Source organism: Xyrauchen texanus, chromosome 3, assembly GCF_025860055.1.
Source record: "Xyrauchen texanus isolate HMW12.3.18 chromosome 3, RBS_HiC_50CHRs, whole genome shotgun sequence".
NCBI classification, from domain to species: Eukaryota; Metazoa; Chordata; class Actinopteri; order Cypriniformes; family Catostomidae; genus Xyrauchen; species Xyrauchen texanus.
Window position 1 is genome coordinate 43,068,511 of NC_068278.1, and position 21,814 is coordinate 43,090,324.

Genomic DNA, 21,814 nt, shown 5'->3' on the forward strand with positions numbered 1-21,814 from the left:
GGAATACCGGATGTCAACGTCACAAGTTGAATGATCTACAGGCCAATCAGATTATTGGAAGGATCTGCTCGACCAATCACAATCGTCCTGGTTGCACTCAGACAGGAAATATTTGATTAATGTTTATTACTATTGTTAAAGCATTAGAATTGGTAATGGTAAATATGTCGAGCCACGAATAATTCTATATTATAATATATTTTTAACGATGGTTATGTTTGGTAAGGTTCGTAGTCGCTAACCGATTGCTATTTACTTCCGTTATTTTCGCATTGCGTCAACAGCCACTTTAACGTGTAAAGCCACGCGGTTTCTCATTTAGTTTTAATCGGGTCGTTGGTAATATATCACATTTAGTTTAAGATCGACATGAGCTCTCAAAAGGGAAATGTTGCAAGATCGCGAGGCCCGAAACACCAGAATGCATCTGCTTTCAGAAATGACAAATACGGCGCAAGCGTTCAAGTTAAGGTTAGCATTGTGCTAGAGTAAACATAATGCACATTTACTAATTAAAAATGCATTCGTTTTCAGTTAATTATATTTTAATTTGCCTTTGGTAGATTAAGATACTTTTAGAATAACGGTTTATATGGTCTTAGCTCTGCTTTCTATAAGGTTATTTAGGAAGACACTGTTGTACTCTTTCGTAAATGTTTTGCTTGTTTGAATTTACATGTATTTTCCCATATAATGTTTCCAGAAAGCAAAAGCAATGGTCCATGATGGTTTGTGCCAGCACTGCAAAGATGTATTGGAGTGGAAAGTGAAGTACAACAAATACAAGCCCATTACACAGCCCCGAAAATGGTACTAAAAACAACACATAATCTCCTCCCCAATAAATTTTTTTTTTAATCTGTATTACCCTTTTCTTAAATGTTGTTGTTTCTCTACCTCTTCTAGTGTGAAGTGTCTTCAAAAAACGGTGATGGATGCCTACCATATCATATGTAAGCCATGTGCATTAAAGTTGGAGCTTTGTGCTAAATGTGGAAAAAAAGAAGAGACTGTCATTCCGTAAGTAGATTAAGGCCTCATTATGAAAATGCTGACTGATAAAAAGAATAATCCTCCAACCTTGTTAGAATAGATAGAGGGAATAGTAAAGGGAAATAGGAAACATAATACTTTTCTATTTGGAGATTAGTTAGTGACCTTAAAAGAACCTGTAATAGGCATTGCTGTCTAGCTGCACACTATAGCTGCAGTAATTTGATTAAAAATAATAATAATAATGCATTTATCTTTACCAAGTGTCAGATGTAATGACACCAAATTTTACTTAGCCCTTAATTGTTTGTTTTAAGTTTCAGAAAACATACACTGCAATATTTCAGTAAAAAGAAAGGATGTCTAATAAATCCTAACTATACACAACATCAAAAGGGCAAAGGGATAATATAATCATAATTTGTTGACAGTCCCAACATTGGCTGTACTTAGTACATGAGTGCAGCACAAGTGCCATCTTGTGGACATACAAAGTTAATGGAGAACTTTTTTCTAATGCTAGACCATTTTCACAGCAGCACCTTCTTTGATTTTTGATGGGAATGACAACGAGGCTGTGAGGGATAGACATACAGTCTCTTCAATGGGTTTTTACAGTTTTTTTTAAATGCTGATGAAGCATTGAATATCTTTCCAAGAAATTTCAGTAGACAGAAACTCCAGACAACATGAGTTGTGGAAAATTTGCTGTGATCTAGGAGGTTTTTGATGTCTTTATACAGTGCATGTTGAAGAGACGGTAAGATCCCTCACAATCACTGCCTCGTTTTCATTCCTGTCAAAAGTCAAAGATGGAACTACTTTGAATGAGGTCTAATGGTGATAAATTTCAAGTCATATACAGTAAATGCAGCCTCAGCTGCACTGTTAAATATTTTTCTTATTCTGAAATACTGGTATATTGTGTGTAATTACATTTTAATTACTCAGCAACTAATATTTGACATTTGTGTTTGTGGTAACAATACTAACCAACGCAAGATGGTACCATTCTTTTTTTTAAGCTACTCACTACACCATTATTTGTTCACATTTGTAGGTATGAGGTTTACTTCATTAATAATATTTTGACAGGTTCTCAGTCAACTCTATAGACCCGCCAGGTCCAAAGGGGGGCACTATATAGCAAAACAAAGTTTTACGGTTAAAACAAAATAGGGCCTCAAACATTTGTTGAAAAGTTGCACGGTAATGGGGTAGAAATATTTATATAAAAATAAAAGTCCTTCACATACCAAATAAATGAACACGTCACTTTAATGCTCCTTTATTGCTGCTGTAAACCCCAAGAACTTTAAATCTGATTTTACCTGAGGAAGTTTTCTAAAATATGAGCCATCGTTTCAACCTGATCTCATGAAAATATTTACATATTTTACAAGTTGGCTATTTTGTATGTTTTCATACTATTTGCTTTGTATAAATTCTTACGATTTCATAACATGCAAATGTCCGGATGTCTAATGTGGAAGCAAGTGTGAGTTTCATGCATGAGGTGTTAAGGACCTGCTTATTAATATTCTGCCCTTACCCAAACCCCTTATCTAAACCTAACCAATCAGTAGAGTGTGTAAACATGGTAGGAGGATGTTGTGTGGGAATTGTGTGTGAAAAGTAATTGTCACGTATTAAATGTAAACGATGTCCAGCGACGTCATTGGCTGTAGTGAAAGTCGTACGATATCATACGAATTAGCCAAATTTAGAAAATCATACAAATCCTTAAGATTTTGCCATGAGAGTATGTTGATTGTTTACTTGTCTGTGAGCTTGCTAATGACTTATAGTTTGAGCTTCTAGTTCACTCTCTAGTCCATTTAGAGGCTAAGATATTCAATTAAACGACAAGGGTGGTGCTTGAACTGAAAATTAGACTGAATGTCTATAGACGAGCAAATCTGTGAGGGCTAAAATGCATTAGAGCACCACCTACATTTCATATCTGTATATTGTGATGGAATGTGATAAGAGAAAAAAATATTTATTATGGTGCTTTCTGCCACCTAGTGGAGTAAAATGAGATTTTTCAAAGTGAGGTAGAGTGACCAGAACCAGAATTATATGTTTACAAAGTTAGGACCCAAAAAAATAAAAAATGTGGTTTATCATAAGATTATAAACACAATATTATTTATGAATAGTTGGATGTATTATGTTTATTCTTTGGGTGGTTCTCTGAAAAATTAGACCAATGTTTTGCAATTAGCAAAAATGCACCAGAGTTTAAGGGGTTAACTTTGAAGGACTGTTGTCCACTTTTGCATCGCATTTATGTGAAAAAGTATTTGCCCCCATCATGGTTTCTTCTGTTTTTGTGCATGTCTCATACTAAATTGTTTCAGAAATTCAAACAAAATCTTACATAAAAAGTCAATCTGAGCAAACACAAAATGCAGTTTTAAAATGATAAAATCTGTGGACATAAATTGGATAGCACCTACCCAGGTGGCTGTATTAAAATTATAACAGGTAGCCCGCCCGAATAAGAAGCTCGGGCACATCCACTGGGCGAAGGCATAGTAGCTCTCTAGACAGAGGACTCGCCAATTGATGGACGCCATGTCTATGTAATAAAACCTCACGAATGTGTTCTGCGAAGACCATCTTGCTGCAAAGCATATATCCTGTAGGGATATACTGTTTGTCCATGTCCATGAGGAAGCCATGCCAGTTGAATGTGCCTTTACGCCAATAGGGCATCTAATGCCCTGTGACTCATAAGCAAGGGTGATTGCATCAACGATCCAGTGAGAGAGCCTTTGTTTGGAGACGGACATGCCTTTTGTGTGTCCTCCATCACAAACGAAGAGCTGATCTGACAGTCTAAACTGGCGAGTGTGCTCCACATACATGTGCAATGCCCGCACAGGGCATAATAAATGCATTAACTGTTCCTCATCCAAATTAGACAGTGGAAAAGTGAAAGCTTGTAGGTGCACTATCTGAGCCCTGAAGGGTGTGGAAAGCACCTTAGGCACATAGCTTTTTTTGGGTTTGATGTTGGCTTTTGAATTCCAGTCATGAACTGACAACGCCTGGGTTCAAGCGCCTCGCTGCCCTAAGGAACTTTATGATCAGATCATGTCTGCCTATAGAGCAACCAGCCTCTGGGGTGTGAAATGGTCGCTAAATAGACCTTAAGCATTGACAGAGTAAATCCTTCGCCCACCCACTCTGGAAGGAAAATAAGGAGCAATTTACTGGGTCTTTGTTGCATGAAGAACATCAATCTGCAAATGCACTGCATTTTAGTGCATAGAGGTGTCTCGTAGATGGCGCTCTAGCTTGCAAAATGGTGTTCATTATAGATTGAGCCAATTCCGGCTTGTGCGCTGTGCTCCATTCGGGGCTACAAATGTATGTTCCTTAGCTCCAGATGGGGATGGGGTCCTAGGAGAGCAGATCCCTCCTAGCGGTATTTCCCATGGACTGCCACCTTATATCTCCATTTCCGGAAACCATGGCTGGTTGGGATATTCTGCCACAGCAATAGAACCAATTCCTTGTCCTCTCGGACTTTGCTGTTGACAGAGTGAAGGAGACGCACCTGGGGGAACGCGTATTTGCATTTTGACGGCCACTTGTGGGACAAGGTGTCCACTCCCAGCGGGGCTTGGGAAATGGAGTGCCAAAGTGGGCAGTGGGCTGTCTCTGCGGTGGCAAATAGGTTCACTTTTGCTTTTCTGAGGATTTGGGAAATGTTCAGCACTGTCCGAGGATGAAGTCTTCATTCTCCCGCCATTGGTCCCTGGCACGACAACATGTCCACACCACAACATGTTGCGCGCAGGGAGAGGAGATGGCGTGTGCTCCACAAGAGGAGGCATTGCGCCAGGCTTGTCATTGGTAGCGATCGAGTGCCGCCTTGGCGATTTATGTACGCCACCACGGCATATTTTCAGAGCGAATTAGAACGTGATGATTCATGAAGGTTGCCTTTGTTTTATGTTATTTCTTGTTTGAAAATCAAAAACAATCTAGTATGAAAATACAAAAAAAAAAAAAATGAAAAAATCAGGAAGGGGCAAATACTTTTTCACAGTACTGTATATTTTGTATGTCCAGTATCTGTAACTACCATGTAAAATTCTTACATGGCTAATAAAAACCTCATTCTAATATGTTGAAATGTAAATGATGACTTTGACTATGATCTGTGACCAAAACTTGTAAATATGTAGGTCACAGTCATTTTTTAATACACCTGATTGCTTTTTCATTGCTTAGGCTTGACCAGAAGCAGAAAGAAGTGGAGGACGCCAGTGGGGAAAATAAAGGGAACCGACAAAAACAGAGAGATCAAGACTTGATGAATGACGATGAAGATGAGGCAGATGAAGATTTTGATGACATGGGCTCTAGCAATGATGACTGTGATAGCGATTCACAGGCGACGCCATACCGCAGTATTCATACACTAAATTGATTATAAATTACAATAAAAGCAGATTTTACAACAGTCAGATGGAACATTCTGTTTATTTAACGTATCTCATTTTCTCACTGAAGCTTTCTACAACACTTTTTAAGACACCTCTCAAGGGGATAGTACACCATCACAAACATACACAGGGCAAAGTTATTTTTATGATTCACATCAAAAGTCAGTCTATGGGCATTTTTTATGTTCACGCATGCAGTACATTATTTTGTCGATCTCCATGTGACAGGGAAGCGAAGAGAAAGTCAAAATGAGCCGTCTTTGTGCATGTGGGGGGCCTTGGCAAAGGCGACAAAGGTGGTTTCCTAGGGCGCAAAATAACAGACAAATGCTGCACGAGAGTTTTTTTGTTGTTGTTTTTGTCAGAAGTGCGCCCTATCCTGACGACTGTGCGCCCCTCTACCCATATATTGAGCACTACTACGAGATTATATTATAATCAGATCCTTATCATATGTGGACAAAATGAGTGAAAAAATAACCAAAATATCACAAGGCATATAGGTGCACAAGGCAGGAAGCGACACAAGGAAGAGGATCATAATAAAGGAGCAATATAAAGGTAACGACTGTTCATGCCAGCAATTGATGTTTATTTACTACTGAAATAGCTTATTTAGAATCTCTTAACTGGCACGGACACTGTGGGCCGTTTTTGCATATATTTTATTTAAGTTCAAGTTAAGTGCGGTGTATTGCCTAAAGTTTCTTCTTTTAAAAGAGAACATGATTAGGACTGTAGTCTAAAGCATCCACGCTAAGCACGTTCAGTTGCAGACCAGTTGCAAACTACTGCCCGCATGTAGATTTATCATGAATGTTTTTATTAGATCTTTTATTTACGTATCTGACTTTGGGACCAATCGCGCATCCACAAGCATTTAATGTGTTCAGGGTTGCCAGTTAATAGATGCAACACCACAATCAGATTTATACATGCACAAGAAGGAAATATTTCGCCTTATGTCATACTTAATTTATGCAATTTGGCAACCATGAATGCGAGCGAGCGCGCGCTTTCTCTCCCCTCTTCTGGGGGGAAAAAAGTGGCCCTCAATTTTGCAATATTATGCTCAAAGAAAAATGTGATGCAGCAACTCCGTGTCGTTGAGGCTGCGTGTGCTGTTTAGTGCCAAGTTTGCGAGCAAATCTTTTCAGTCCCAATAGATCTTCACACAATTTGCACATAAGACCAAGTGAGAGAGGAAAATGTTTGTTCGTTGTGTTATTTGTAAAATGCAGAAGTCCCTCACACCTGTATGCGAATGTTACTCTGGCAGTAATCATTTATCAGTGTCATGCAGCCTGTTTCATTCAGTTGTGTGCTGAATGGGATGCCAAATAAACCATTGACAAAACTCACATCATGACCCATGAGAGTGTAAACAGGTTGATAATGTTCTGAGAATAAAACAAATGTGTCCAAAATTAAAATAAGCTTTTAAAATCGATAATTTCTGAATATTTTATTTAGCTATTAAACCAGACTCATGATGCAGAGTGTTAAATTGAATACTAAATTATCACTGCATTGAAGAATGGTAAAATAAACAATTAATAATTATACTACGTCTTAATTCAGTTTTACCTAACACGTGATAAAAATGTAGCAGCCAAACTTAAAGCAATCGCATAATGGTCTCATCATTCAGTATACACTTTAGAAAATTTTCCATCATTCATTGAGTGCATGAGTGCACTAGTACTTCAGGGATTAAAAGATATAACTATGTAAAACTTTTTATCTTCTCTCTTCCATGTTCAACTTAACGGCTGATGTGGCCCATGTAGCCTACCAAAACTATTGCACACCCCTGCTCAGCTTAATATGCAAGGCAAATAAATTGGCAAGCAGATTTCCTTGAATACCAGCAAATACAAAAATCCCTGCATTTTGTGAACACACAATTGCTGCATCATTGCATGTCCTAATCTGCAGGTGCAGCATTTTGCTGTCATTTTCGGTGACAGATCATGTGGGGGGGATAACGAATCAATACATGTTTTGTTCTTTACATTGTTTTAGTAGCATTTAAGCATGATTTAATCTATTTAAAAAAAAATTGTAATTACGATGCATCTCCATTTTATACAGAGCACCCCCACTGTTTTCAGAAGCACACTCAGTGATTTTGATCTGGGGAGCCCCATTCGCAAATCTCTCCTAGGGTGCCAACAGAGCCTGTGCCGCGCGCGTGCGTGTGTGTGTTGAACTGGTTAGTGTCACCGCGGCTTTAATAAACAGGTGAAACTCGAAAAATTAGAATATCGTGCAAAAGTTCATTAATTTCAGTAATTCAACTTAAAAGGTGAAACTAATATATTATATAGACTCATTACAAGCAAAGTAAGATATTTCAAGCCTTTATTTGATATAATTTTGATGATTATGGCTTACAGCTTATGAAAACCCCAAATTCAGAATCTCAGAAAATTAGAATATTACATGAAATCAATAATAAAAAAGGATTTTAAATACAGAAATGTCGGCCCTCTGAAAAGTATAATCATGCATATGTACTCAGTACTTGGTTTGGGCCCCTTTTGCATTAATTACTGCCTCAATGCTGCGTGGCATGGATGCTATCAGCCTGTGGCACTGCTGAGGTGTTATGGAAGACCAAGATGCTTCAATAGCGGCCTTCAGCTCTTCTGCATTGTTTGGTCTCATGTCTCTCATCTTTCTCTTGGCAATGCCCTATAGATTCTCTATGGGGTTCAGGTCAGGCGAGTTTGCTGGCCAATCAAGCACAGTAATACCATGGTCATTGAACCAGGTTTTGGTACTTTTGGCAGTGTGGGCAGGTGCCAAGTCCTGCTGGAAAATGAAGTCAGCATCTCCATAAAGCTTGTCTGCTGAAGGAAGCATGAAGTGCTCTAAAATGTCCCGGTAGACGGCTGCGTTGACTCTGGACTTAATAAAGCATAGTGGACCAACACCAGCCGATGACATGGCTCCCCAAACCAACACAGACTGTGGAAACTTCACACTGGACTTCAAGCATCTTGGATTGTGTGCCTCTCCATTCTTCCTCCAGGCTCTGGGACCTTGGTTTCCAAATGAGATGCAAAATTTGCTCTCATCAGAAAAGAGGACTTTGGACCACTGAGCAACAGACCAGTTCTTTTTTTCTTTAGCCCAGGTAAGATGTTTGACATTTGAAGCCCATGTCCGGGACCCGTCTGTGTGTGGTGGCTCTTGATGCAGTAACTCCAGCCTCAGTCCACTCCTTGTGAAGCTCCCCCACGCATTTGAATGGCCTTTTCCTGACAATCCTCTCCAGGCTACGGTCATCCCTGCTGCTTGTTCACCTTTTTCTTCCACACTTTTCCCTTGCACTTAACTTTCTATTAATGTGCTTTGATACAGCACTTTGAGAACATCCAACTTCTTTTGCAATTACCTTTTGAGGCTTTCCCTCCTTGTGGAGGGTGTCAATGATGGTTCTCTTACGAGAGGTTCTCTCGTATTGCGTAAGCTAGCTTACGCTACGGAAAGATTAATCTTTTCTGAGATATTGAAGCCAAAAAATTATCCTTAATTTTTGTATCCATTGTCAACGCAGTGCGGCAGCTGCAGACCTTGAGCGGGCTAGCTAGCGAGCTCATAGGTTGCTCTGTGGCAACTGCTGCAGCCTATAGACGAGCTTGGGCGAACTCGCATCCAATGAGAGGCGTCCGCGCGCTCACTGCATCAAAGCCCGCCAAAATGGGCGTGACTAGAGTGCATACAAGCGTAGTTCGTAGACTGGAACCCTGATTTTCATCTCTTCAGCGAAGCTCTTCGCATCGCTGACCTGGAAGCCGCGTCACCGTTCGAGGGGCATCAAGCAAGCGTGGACAGCGCTAGAAGAAGCCGGCCGTCTCAGCCACCTTCAGCCATTCTGCGAGCTACGCCATCCGACGACGTATCCTTTTATTCAGCAAGCTAGTTCTCACGAACTATTCACAAAAGAGTACGAGCGTCTTTTTCAAGATGCCTCGCTCCACTTGCGCCTCATGTCGCGCCCTTCTCAGCACAGGAGACCGCCACATCATCTGCGCTCTCTGCCTGGGACTGGGGCATGCAGAGCTCGCCCTCACTGAGGGCGGATGCGATTTCTGCGAGGAGCTACCGATGTCGACCCTGCGGGCTCGACTCGGCGCTTAAAGCAGAAACCGCCGCGCCGCCTTACCTTCAGCCGCGCAGGAAGAAGCGCCGCTCACAAAGGCTGCCGGAAACTGTGGTTGAAGCGACTGCCTCGCTGGAGCCTCTCCCCCGAGCATCGCTTTCACCCTCCCCGCCCCCCCGGGATGCGCAGTTGCCGCCGAGCGGCCGCACTGCTGCCATCTCGGATGACGAGGCGGACGATAAGGGCCGCTATTCCATCATGGCTTCGGACAGCGAGGAGTGGTCAGGCTCCCAAGCCTCCTCCTCGGCCCAGGAATCCAGCAGGACCCGTGCCGGAGTCGAAGGGGAGTTAACACGCCTCCTCACACAGGCCGTCGACCGCCTCGGGCTCGAGTGGTCACCGCCCCCTGAGCAGGCACCCAACAGACTCGACGGCTGCTTTCTTCAAAGCCATCGCCGCTCTACACCCGCGCCCGGCCGCCCCTTCCTGCCGGAATTACATACGGAGCTTGCAAAGTTGTGGAACGCTCCTTTTTCAGCCAGGACCCGTTCCACGTCTCCACCTCTCGCGGCCGGTGGACGGCGCCACTGAGAGAGGCTACTCCTCCATCCCCCGGTCGAGGACTCGGTAGCAGCACACCTTTGTCCGCCCTCCGCGAGATGGCGTTCCAAGCCTGTGCTCCCGCCTAAGGCCTGCAGAGCGACTTCCACCTATGTTGGCCGCGCCTATTCCGCCGCCGGCCAAGCCGCATCTGCTCTGCACTCAATGGCCGCTTTACAGATCCTACAAGCAGACCTTCTTCAGGAGTGGGATGAGAAAGGCAGGCACCCAGAGGCTGTTACTGATCTACGGCGCGACAGACCTCGCCCTTCAGGCTACCAAAGCTGCAGCCCAAGCTCTAGGGAAGTGCCTGGCCTCGCTGACTGTGACCAAGAGACACTTATGGCTAACACTAGCCGACATGGGAGAAGCAGAGCGCTCCACGCTCCTCAACGCACCGCTTCTCCGACCGGTCTCTTCGGCTCCGCGGTGAGTGGCATTGTTGACCGCTTCTCAGAAGTCCAGAAAGCCACCCAAGCCATGAACCTCTTCCTGCCGCGTCGCCTAGCTCCTCTGCAGGCCGCTCACGTGATCAGCCTCCTGCACGAGCCTCTTCACAGCGCCCAGTTCAACAAACTCAGACTTCTCAGCGTCAACAGGGCGGCCGCCTCGATCAGGCTCAGACAGCCGCCGAGACCGCCGCGAGACCGCCGCCCGCGGGCCTCGATTTAAGGTAACGCTGAAACCAGAGCAACCGAAGTCTTCCTAACTTTGTTGAACAAACGACGGCTCAGTCCCGCCGCGGCCGGACCACCGTCAAAGCTTTGCCCCTGTCAGTCCCCTTCTCTCAGGCTACTACAGTGGTGAATTTAGCAGCCAACAAGCCACTGACACTGCCCGCTTGCTCAGACTCAAACGCCGCTTTCACGGCGACCCAAATAAATCTTGTAAAGAGCAAACATGTCTTATGTGTAGAAAAAGTGCCCACAACCCAGTGTTCGCCCTACACACAAGCATAACACATCCCGCGCTCCCTATCAGAGCACGCTCTCATAAAGCGGTTACTGAACCGCCGAGCGCCAGAGTCAATGAAGGCGCCCACAAATGCGCGCGCTGCCCATTCTCTGCCCGCTCTGTCACACGACCAGCCCTATGTGTAGAAAATGTGCCCACAATCCAGTGTTCACTTCTGCACACAAGCACTGCATGTCTCGTGGTCCCCACCAGAGCACGCTCACATAAAGCGGTTATGAACCGCCGAAGCGCCAGAGTCAATGAAGGCGCTCACAAATGCGCAGGCGTGCTCCATTCTCTGCCCGCTCTGTTACACGGCCAGCAACCATTCCTCTGTGTGTAAGTCCCGTGCCCATGACTATGCTTACGCATCACGTAACAGATGTGACTCTTTCCCCATTCATTCCAATCGGAAGTCACTCACAAAACAGCCTGTTCATGCTGTCTGCGAGCAATCATGCATGAACACACTAAACGCGCCACACATTTTGTTCAGCTCTGTGTGCGGCAATCAGAGCGAATTGGCCATTCACCCTCTAGCGCTACGCTTCAAAGCGTGGGAAGCTGTTCCAGGGATATCCAAGTGGGTGTTAAGCACAATACAACAGGGCTATTTGCTACAGTTCGATCGCCGCCTCCTCGCTTCAGAGCCGCTCGAAACCACTGTGAACACGGAAGCAGCGTGCATGCTTCGCTCAGAAATAGCAAGCCTTCTGTGCAAAAGGGCCATAGAAAAGTGCCACCCTCTCTGAGCTGAAGTCGGGCTTTACAGCCGCTATTTTCTTGTTCCCAAGAAAGACGGCGGCCTCAGACCCATATTAGATCTCAGGGTTTTGAACAAGGTGCTTGCAAAAAGACCGCTCAAAATGCTTACAATCAGGAAACTCCTCGCAGCATGTGCACCAGGGGACTGGTTTATTTCTCTCGATCTGAAAGATGCATACTTTCAGATTCAGATAAATCCCGTCACAGGCCATTCTTGAGATTCGCCTCGACGGCCAGGTTTATCAATACACCGTCCTTCCGCTTGGCCTGTCCTTAGCACCTCGTACTTTCACGAAGCGCATGGATGCGGCGCCGCACTCCCTGCGGAGTCAGGGTTTGCGAATTCTGAACTATTTGGACGACTGGCTGATTATGGCTCAGTCACATATGGAGCTTCTGTCTCACAGAGCAGTTCTCCTCAGCCATCTGAACAGTTTGGGTCTTGCAGTCAATTGGACCAAGAGCTCACTACAGCCCAGTCAGACCATTTCCTTCCTGGGAATAGAACTAGACTCCGTGGCAATGACGGCTCGCTTATCTACACAGCGCAGACGCCATGTTCAGCTGACTAGCCGCATCTTTTCAGATGAACAGCCTCACGCCTCTGAAGAAATTCAAGAGAGTGCTAGGTTACATGGCCTCAGCCGCAGCAGTACTTCAGCTGGGTTTACTGCACATGCGCCCGCTTCAGCATTGGCTAAACACCGCGCGTCTCGCCGGGCTTGGGCCACAGGCCGCCAGCCCATCAAGGTGACTCAGACCTGTATATCAGCTCTGCAGCCCTGGACAGTGGCCGAATGGTATCAGCGGGAGTGACAATGGGAGCTGTATCTCGCCGAAAGTAATCTCGACAGACGCGTCCAACACGGGTTGGGGCGCGGTCTCGCGAGGGCTCTCCGCTTTCGCCTATGGTCAGTTCAGGAAAAGCTCCTTCACATAAATTGTCTGGAAATGATAGCGGTCGAGTACGTGCTCGTGCGCTTTCTCCCGGTCATTCAGGGTCACCACGCCCTGGTCCGTTCGGACAACAGATCTGTGGTATCCTACCTAAACCGTCAGGGCGGTGTCAGATCCAGGAACCTCTTCCATCTGACAAAACGCATACTGAGTTGGTCCCAGTGCCACCTGCGCCGCTGAGGGCGACGCGACGTGCCAGGCCACCTGAACGACGGCCCGGACAGACTGTCCAGAGACAATATTCCCCAGGGAATGGTCCCTGCACGCTCAAACAGTCCAGACGCTATGGCACCTATTCGGCAGAGCAGAGATAGACCTCTTTGCGTCCAAAGAGAACTCTCACTGCCCAATATTTTTCTCGAAGCGAGGACGCGCTGGCCCAGGACTGGCCCAGACGCCCGCTTACGCCTTCCCTCCCGCCTCGCTATTGCCACAGGTAATGCAGAGGATCAGGGAAACGCGTCACTCGGTGCTCCTCATAGCCCCGCGTTGGGAGAATCAGACATGGTTCCCGGAGCTTACGCAGCTGTCACTGACAGCGCCGTGGCCCATCCCAGTGAGAGCAGATCTCCTCTCTCAAGCTCAGCGGCACAATCTGGCATCCCCACCCAGAGCGCTGGGCGCTGCATGCGTGGGTGATCAACGACTACCCGTCGCTCTGCCAGAAGGAGTAATAAACACCATCATACACGCTAGAGCCCCTTCCACGAGAAGACTCTATGCGTCAAAATGGTCTGTGTTCTCAAAATGGTGCACCGACAGAGACCTGGACCCGCGGACATGTGGGGTGTCATCGCTACTCGTGATTTCTACAAGAGCTGCTGGATAAGGGCAGATCCCCATCCACGCTCAAAGTGTAGTGGCGGCCGTTGCGGCGTTCGCTGAACCCCTGCACGGCCAGTCATGGGGTAAAAACGAGCTGGTCATCCGCTTCCTCAGGGAGCTAGAAGGATGAACCCCCACGCCTCCATCGGTTCCTATCTGGGATCTTTCTATAGTTCTCGAAACTATGAAAGCCCCCTTTCGAACCACTTCAATCCGTGGATTTGAAATACCTTTCACTCAAAACCGTTTTTCTGACTGCCCTGTCATCAGTCAAACGTGTGGGAGACCTTCACGCGCTGTCTGTCAGCGCTGCGTGTCTTGAGTTTGGACCAAGTGACTCCAAGGTCATTTTAAAGCCTAGACACGGCTATGTTCCCAAGGTGATCGGTACTCCTTTCAGAGCACAGGTCATTTCCCTATCGGCGCTGCCAGCATCCGATAGCTGAACGCGACGCCAATCTCCTTTGCCCGGTCAGAGCACTGAGATTGTATACTGCGCGCTCTGCTGCTTTCAGACGCTCCGAGCAGCTTTTCGTTTCGTTCGGAGGGCGCACCAAAGGTCTCGCCGCCTCGAAACAGACACTATCTAGATGGATAGTGGACGCTATTGCTGCTGCATATGCGTCAAAAGACCTGCCATGCCCGTTGGGCATTAGGGCTCACTCCACTAGAGGCATGGCATCCTCGTGGGCATGGTCCAGCGGGATTTCCATTCACGACATATGTGTGGCAGCGGGATGGACTTCCCCTCCACCTTTGTCAGATTTTACAATATGGAAGTGCCCGCTCTGCAGGCAAAACTACTAGCGGTTTAATACGCTACAGCTCCCCTGGTGAGCTGCACTGATGGGACACATTCCACACAGACCGGCACCGCCGCTCTGTCGTTCCCTTCCCACTATGTGCTTATGTATTACACAATCAATGGCCCGCATTCTTGCCGGCCAAATATTATTTCCCCACTCATAAGGGCTCCCCGGGTCCCCCTTAATTCCCTGGGGCTCATACAGTGGATGCTTGGCGCCGACGGTGTTGACAATGGGTTCCCGTAGCGTAAGCTAGCTTACGCAATACGAGAGAACCTCTCGTAAGAGAACGTATCGGTTACCTAACGTAACCTCGGTTCTCTCTAGATGAGGGAACGAGTATTGCGTAGCCGGCCGTGCTTCGCGCCACTGGCGACTTTTCACTTCAGTCAATGAAAACCAGGGTTCCAGCCTACGAACTACGCTTATGCACTCTAGTCACGCCCATTTTGGCGGGCTTTGATGCAGTGAGCGCGCGGACGCTTCTCATTGGATGCGAGTTCGCCCAAGCTCGTCTATAGGCTGCAGCAGTTGCCACAGAGCAACCTATGAGCTCGCTAGCTAGCCCGCTCAAGGTCTGCAGCTGCCGCACTGCGTTGACAATGGATACAAAAATTAAGGATAATTTTTTGGCTCCAATATCTCAGAAAAGATGAATCTTTCCGTACCGTAAGCTAGCTTACGCAATACTCGTTCCCTCATCTAGAGAGAACCGAGGTTACGTTAGGTAACCGATACGTTTTCTGCACAACTATCAGGTCAGCAGTCTTCCCCATGATTGTGAATTCAACTGAACCAGACTGAGAGACCATTTAAAGGCTCAGGAACCCTTTGCAGGTGTTTAGCTGATTAGAGTGTGACACTTTGAGCCTACAATACTGAACCTTTTCACAATATTCTAATTTTCTGAGATTCTGAATTTGGGGTTTTCATAAGCTGTAAGCCATAATCATCAAAATTATATCAAATAAAGGCTTGAAATATCTTACTTTGCTTGTAATGACTCTATATAATATATTAGTTTCACCTTTTAAGTTGAATTACTGAAATTAATGAACTTTTGCACGATATTCTAATTTTTCGAGTTCATGTTACCACTATAACATGGACAGTAACCATTAAACAAATTATGCAATTGTTCATAAGAAAACATCCCGAAATTAAATGGAAGTCCCTCACTACCCCGATTTATTGATGTATTGATATAAATTAATGGTAAATATTTTTTTTTAATATAGGCCTATGATGTGTGGACTGAAAGCCTTAGCTACAATTTCTGCCTGTTCATGATACAGATTTCTCATTTATGTACAGGTAGGCCTATTTTCAGTGCTGTTTAGAATGTTGGGGCCATTTAATACGATTTTAAACTAGTTTAATCATTGACACGTTGGTCCGGGTATCGTTCGTTCATTTGTTTTTGCTTTCATATATAAAAACGAAAAAACGAGAAAACAACTCCTTTTTTCGTTTTTTCGTTTTTTTTGAAAAACGAAAAAACTAAATTATGACTTGATTTTTGGTTTTCCCGTTCTTGCACGGAAATCAGAAAAACGACTTGATATTCCGATTTTCCCCTGTGGGTGGGGCTAAACCTGATTGGCAGGATATGCATTCATTGTTTTTCAAATTAAGAGTTTTCCAAACACTGTATTTGTTAGCCTGTAAAATTAATAGTCTATATGCATGCTATTTGTCACCCAATTATTTGGCTTCACTGACTGAAAAAATCTATTGAAATAGCCTAAATTCAAGCCTAAAAGCCTGTTCACGCACTGACAGTTGTCATTATACAAATTTAAATAATACATTTATTCTTTGTTTTAGATGTTTTTATTAACTTAAATTCTTATGAATAATATATTTTTTATAATGTCTATTTGTTATTTATGGCCTGTATGCACATACACATAAATATGCTTTGAGGTTCCTAGTAATATGCCACATGCAGGCTATAGTCAAAGTTTAGTGCTATATTACATCGTCATTATAATACAATATAATGCAGGATTGTCATCTGTCCTCTTATGTCAGATTCTTAAATTTAGTCAACAAATTCAATCAGAATGCAAAGACACTGTGTTTGGTGTATGGTTACTATGACCAAATAAAAGGAAATCGGTATCAATATAATACATTTTTGGATTGAGATTTTGGATTGAGATTGACCCAGGCTGTTTAGCCTGTGTCATGTGGATTTACACATACACAGCAAATTATAATTGCATAAATTATGTTAAGAGATTAATGTTTTAAATGTAAAAAATTGTATGTAGAAATATGAAATTATTGGAAAAAAAATGAAACGTCTACTTTTTAACTATATGAAACTAACACCGCCATTAGGTGGCGGCAAGTCTCTAATGAGGGAGTTGATTCCTTTATTCCAGGGGTCGACAAGTAAGGTTGGCATCGGGCCAAAATATATTTTTGACACTAGATGGCTGGCCAGAACATAGTCAATGGATAATTTAAGAAATTAATTGATGAAAAATGCAACTAGAATTGCATGTGACAGACTGTTACAGTGTCTTTTGTAACTGGTAGTGAGTTGTTACTCTGTGTTAAATCCTGTAGTAGGACAGTCATTAACAAAAAGCCACATTTGTGTGGGGGTGTCCGGGTTTTACACTGAATACATTAATAAAGCAGTAGGGATGAGTCACGATTTTCGAATATTCGATTTGTTGATTTAATTATAGAATATCGAATAGGTTGTGCGATTATTGTCTAAAAAAAGATTGATGAAGTGTTTCTGCCAAATGCCTCTGTTGCAGCAGACATGTATCATCAAGAAGTTGGGTCAACTCTGACCAGGTTGTCCATGTTTGGCAGTAATCCCATCACATCAGTAGAGGACAGAGCCAGTGTGGAACAGCACTTCACAGAACAGTGGCCTGACATTTCTGTTCTTTTGATGAGGCAGTGAACTACAATGGCACACCTTTCAAAAATGCGTTGATGTGTCTAATAAACACAACAAAAAGATTTGCCTAAAAATTGTTCATGTTTTATTGATTATCTGATGTTTCAACGATTTACTTAATCAAAATAAATGCATGTAACAAGCTAAAATTTCTGTAAGTGTTTCCATGCATATTGAAATATAATTTCATTTACATCTTAGTGAAAGCTACCCTACATTTCAGATGACAAATGTGGATATTTGTAGGCCTATGAGATTATTAATTCATGATTCAAAAGTGTAACAGTTGTTACTTATTTTTATATATTTGATATAGTCTATTGGTGAAGTAGCTTTTTTAATATAGAACTGCTTTTGAAATTATTATACAAATGTAAAGTCATTCTGTTGGATAATATTTGTTCCTTAGTGTAAAATGGAAGTATATGGTAATTTTATTATATGAGCAAAAAACTATGCTGTAACAGTTTTAGAACTAGACAAATCTCTGCATTAATAATATGGTATTAAATGCATTAATAGGCTAATATAAAAATTGCTGTGTTTGCTCGGGATTTGAACCCGTGTTATGATCGTAACGTAAGTTCTACCACTCGGTCATGAGTGTACTCACTGAGAAATGCCCAAACGTTAATTTCTCCAGTGTGTGTTCGCTCACATGAGCGTGAAGCGCTCTTCATTCGTTTCATTCCTCAATAGAATAGTAAAAAAATATCAGCTTAATTGCACCTAATTTATTTTTGTTTGTTTATTTGATTTTTTTTTTGTTATCGCGCTGCTCCCCGGCCCGGGGAATAGGCTTATGTCGCCAACCGACGTCAAGATAGGCCTACAATATGAAATATATAGGCTATATATTGTTCTTGTCTCTATTTTTTTCTATTTTTCTGGGCTATGTGTTTATTGAATAAATGTTTTATTCTGTTTACCATAGTTGTAGTATTTCATCTTTACTGTTAATTGACATTAACCCCACTTACATTTCAAAATGCGGCAATTGCTGCTGTTTCGCACAATCTCCATTTGCGCCACCAGGCGGTCATTTCGCGAATGACTTGAAATGCGACTGGTTTATTTTTTCTGCGGCGATAATAGGCATTTTGGTTGACTACTGTAGGTGTTTGCCAATGACTGTCTTGAAAGGCGTTCTCAAAACTGTAGTGAGCAGGAGTATAGGGACGGCAAAAGTAACCTATATTGCGATGGAATGCAATATAAACTATAAGAAGGGCCTTCTCTCCATTCAGCCTTTTGTCTGATAACCACCGTGACAACTTCAATGCGTGAACATGTTTACATTTAGGCTATTTCAATAGATTTTTTCAGTCAGTGAAGCCAAATAATTGGGTGACAAATAGCATGCACATAGACTATTAATTTTACAGGCTAACAAATACAGTGTTTGGAAAACTCTTAATTTGAAAAACAATGAATGCATATCCTGCCAATCAGGTTTAGCCCCACCCACAGGGGAAAATCGGAATATCAAGTCGTTTTTCTGATTTCCGTGCAAGAACGGGAAAACCAAAAATCAAGTCATAATTTAGTTTTTTCGTTTTTCAAAAAAAACGAAAAAACGAAAAAAGGAGTTGTTTTCTCGTTTTTTTTATATGAAAGCAAAAACAAATGAACGAACGATACCCGGACCCGGTCATGGGCTTTCGTAGAGATATTAAATAATCAATGCCGAATCCGCGACCCAGTAGCTCGCAGCGCTGTTTATGATGATCTGCGCGGCTGAGCACTCGAGACCGATCCACGTGTAAATGCACGTCTCTTCACTGATCGGACAATTGAGCCTTGATCCGCGATGACTGATCAGGGTAGAGCTCTTTCCTTTTGCATTTTGAACGTTTGCCGTTTGATATTTGTAACAAAAAACGACAGCGCACAATAAGAAAATCTGCCAACTTTGTAGTCGCACCAGTGGAACCTCTTGCAAAGTTTAATTGCACTGTTAGGAACAATGGTCACAGTCTGGAGCTCTGTAAAGAATCCTAAGGCTGGCATTTGGACATGCCCTCACCTGTTAACCTGCTGGTAATTAGGGAAAATAATCCCAGGAGGTGTTTTGATATTGCCTGTAGTGATTGTTTGTTTCCTTCTAAACCTGTTGCAATATTTCTTTATCAGCTGATGCTCAGCACAAGCATTTTTGGTATATTATTTGGGGTTATTCATGATTGAGAAGTTTTGTCTGTGAAATATCTGTCATATTTATATTAAAGGTCTTTGATAAACCCCTAAAAACTATATAGATATACACTCACTGCACTTTATTAGGAACACCTACACCTACGTATTCATACTTATACTAATGAGCCAATCGTGTGGCTGCAGTGCAATGCGTAAAATCATTCAAAAATGGGTCTGAAGCTTCTGTTAATGTTTACGTCAACAATTAGAATTGGGAAAAATAAAATTGATCTCGGAAATTTTGACTGTGGCATGATTGTTGGTGCCAGATGAACTGACTGGTTTGAGAATTTCTGTAACTGCTGATCTCCTGGGATTTTCACACACAACAATCTCTAGAGTTTACATTGAATGTGCCATACACAAAAAACATCCAGTGAGTGGCAGTTCTGTGGATGGAAACCCCTTGTTGATGAAAGAGGTCAACGAAGAATGGCCAGACTGGTTTGAGCTGACAGAGAGGCTATGGTAACGACTCGGTTACTAACGTAACCTCGGTTCCCTGAGAGGAGGGAACGAGTATTGCGTAAGTAGCTTACGCTATGGGGAAAACTCAGTTTCTCGAGAAATATTGTCTTTATGTAAAAGAAATAAATAAAGTCTTTATGTAAAAGGCATTGCAGCTGCACAGCAGACAGCAATGAGCGAGGCAGCTCGGTTTTGGCTGTGCTGCGGCAACTTGCTCGAACCAATGACGGGTGACTCTGAACAGCGCAACCAATGAGTGCGCTCGGCAGCAGCTCAGAGCCCGCCAAGATGGGCGTGGCTAAGGCTATATATTAGAGCCCGTCATGAGAGTTCTTTAGGTTCAATCGACTGAAGCGACTGACCAAGCACAAGCACGGCAGCTTACGCAATACTCGTTCCCTCCTCTCAGGGAACCGAGGTTACGTTAGTAACCGAGTCGTTCCTCTCGAGAGGTCTCTCCTATTGCGTAAGTAGCTTACGCTATGGGAACACCATGCAAAACGCCGTGCTTGCTGACTTCGCTCTATAAAGCCAGAGGCAGATGCCTGAGCCTTAAAGCAAAGTGATTATTCAACGAGCCGGCCAACGGCGAGCTATATAATGGGATAATACAGAGCGCCTTTGCCCCAAGGTGGCCCATGGTGGGGCGCTCATTGTAAAAACACAAGCACATATCTTATGTACTGATTTTTCTATTTAATGATATGCATAAAAAACCCTCTAAGTCAGTCAGAGACGGACCTTATAAGGGAGGAGATAATGCTCAGCTCATTGCTCAGCTCATTGGTTGCACGTTCAGAGTCGCCCCGTCATTGGTTCGAGCAAGTTGCCGCAGCACAGCCAATGACCGAGCTGCCTCGCTCATTGCTGTCTGCTGTGCAGCTGCAATGCGTTTTACATAAAGACTTCAATCCATACTACAGTCAGGCTGATAGAATGTTGGAATGCAATGAGGGGACCTGTAGGTTCTAAAACCTGATAAATGTCGAAAGCAAGGCCCAGCCTGCCGCCGCACAAATATCCTCAATGGGTATCCCACTCGACCACGCCCACGAGGAGGCCATGCTCCTCGTAGAGTGAGCTCTGACGCCTAAGGGGCATTGAAGGCCCTTGGCTTCATAAGCCAGCGCTATAGCATCTACTATCCAGCGCGATATTCTTTGCTTTGAAACTGCGAGACCTTTAGTGCGGTCGCCAAAGCATACGAATAATTGTTCCTTCTGTCTGAACGAGGCAGAACGTTCCAAGTATACTCTGAGCGCCCTGACCAGGCAGAGTAAATTAGCTGGAGACGATAGCGCTGCCAGAGATATCACCTGTACTCTGAAGGGTGTGGAGAGCACTTTAGGAATATACCCGTGCTTTGGCCTAAGGACAACTCTGCAGTTGTTAGGTCCAAATTCCAAGCAAGCAGCTTGATGACAGCGTGCGTAGGTCGCCCACTCTCTTGACTGAGGCGAGTGCCAGCAAGAGCGCAGTTTTGAGCGAGAGCTGTTTAAGGTGCACGGTTCGGAGAGGTTCGAACAGGGCACTCTTGAGTGCGTCCAGGACCGTGGCCAGGTCCCAGATCGGTACCGAGGGGGGGCGAGGAGGGTTCATCCTCCTAGCGCCTCTTAGGAAACGAATGATTAGGTCGTTTTTCCCTAATGAGCGTTCTTTATCAGGATTGTGTGACGCTGCTATGGCAGCCACATAGACTTTGAGCGTGGAGGGTGTGCGGCCCGCCTCCAGCAGCTCTTGCAAAAAGGCG

At 44.0% G+C, this 21,814-nt stretch overlaps 1 protein-coding gene across 1 annotated transcript; it reads left to right on the top strand.

The window, feature by feature from the left end:
- The first annotated feature begins 83 nt into the window (after positions 1-83).
- Positions 84-5,471, top strand: c3h9orf85 (chromosome 3 C9orf85 homolog). Its single transcript, XM_052103408.1, has 4 exons — positions 84-471; positions 704-810; positions 907-1,020; positions 5,242-5,471. Exons 1-4 carry the CDS (start codon positions 370-372, stop codon positions 5,438-5,440), a joined length of 522 nt encoding a protein of 173 aa, XP_051959368.1. The 5' UTR covers positions 84-369; the 3' UTR covers positions 5,441-5,471.
- The last annotated feature ends 16,343 nt before the right edge of the window (positions 5,472-21,814 follow it).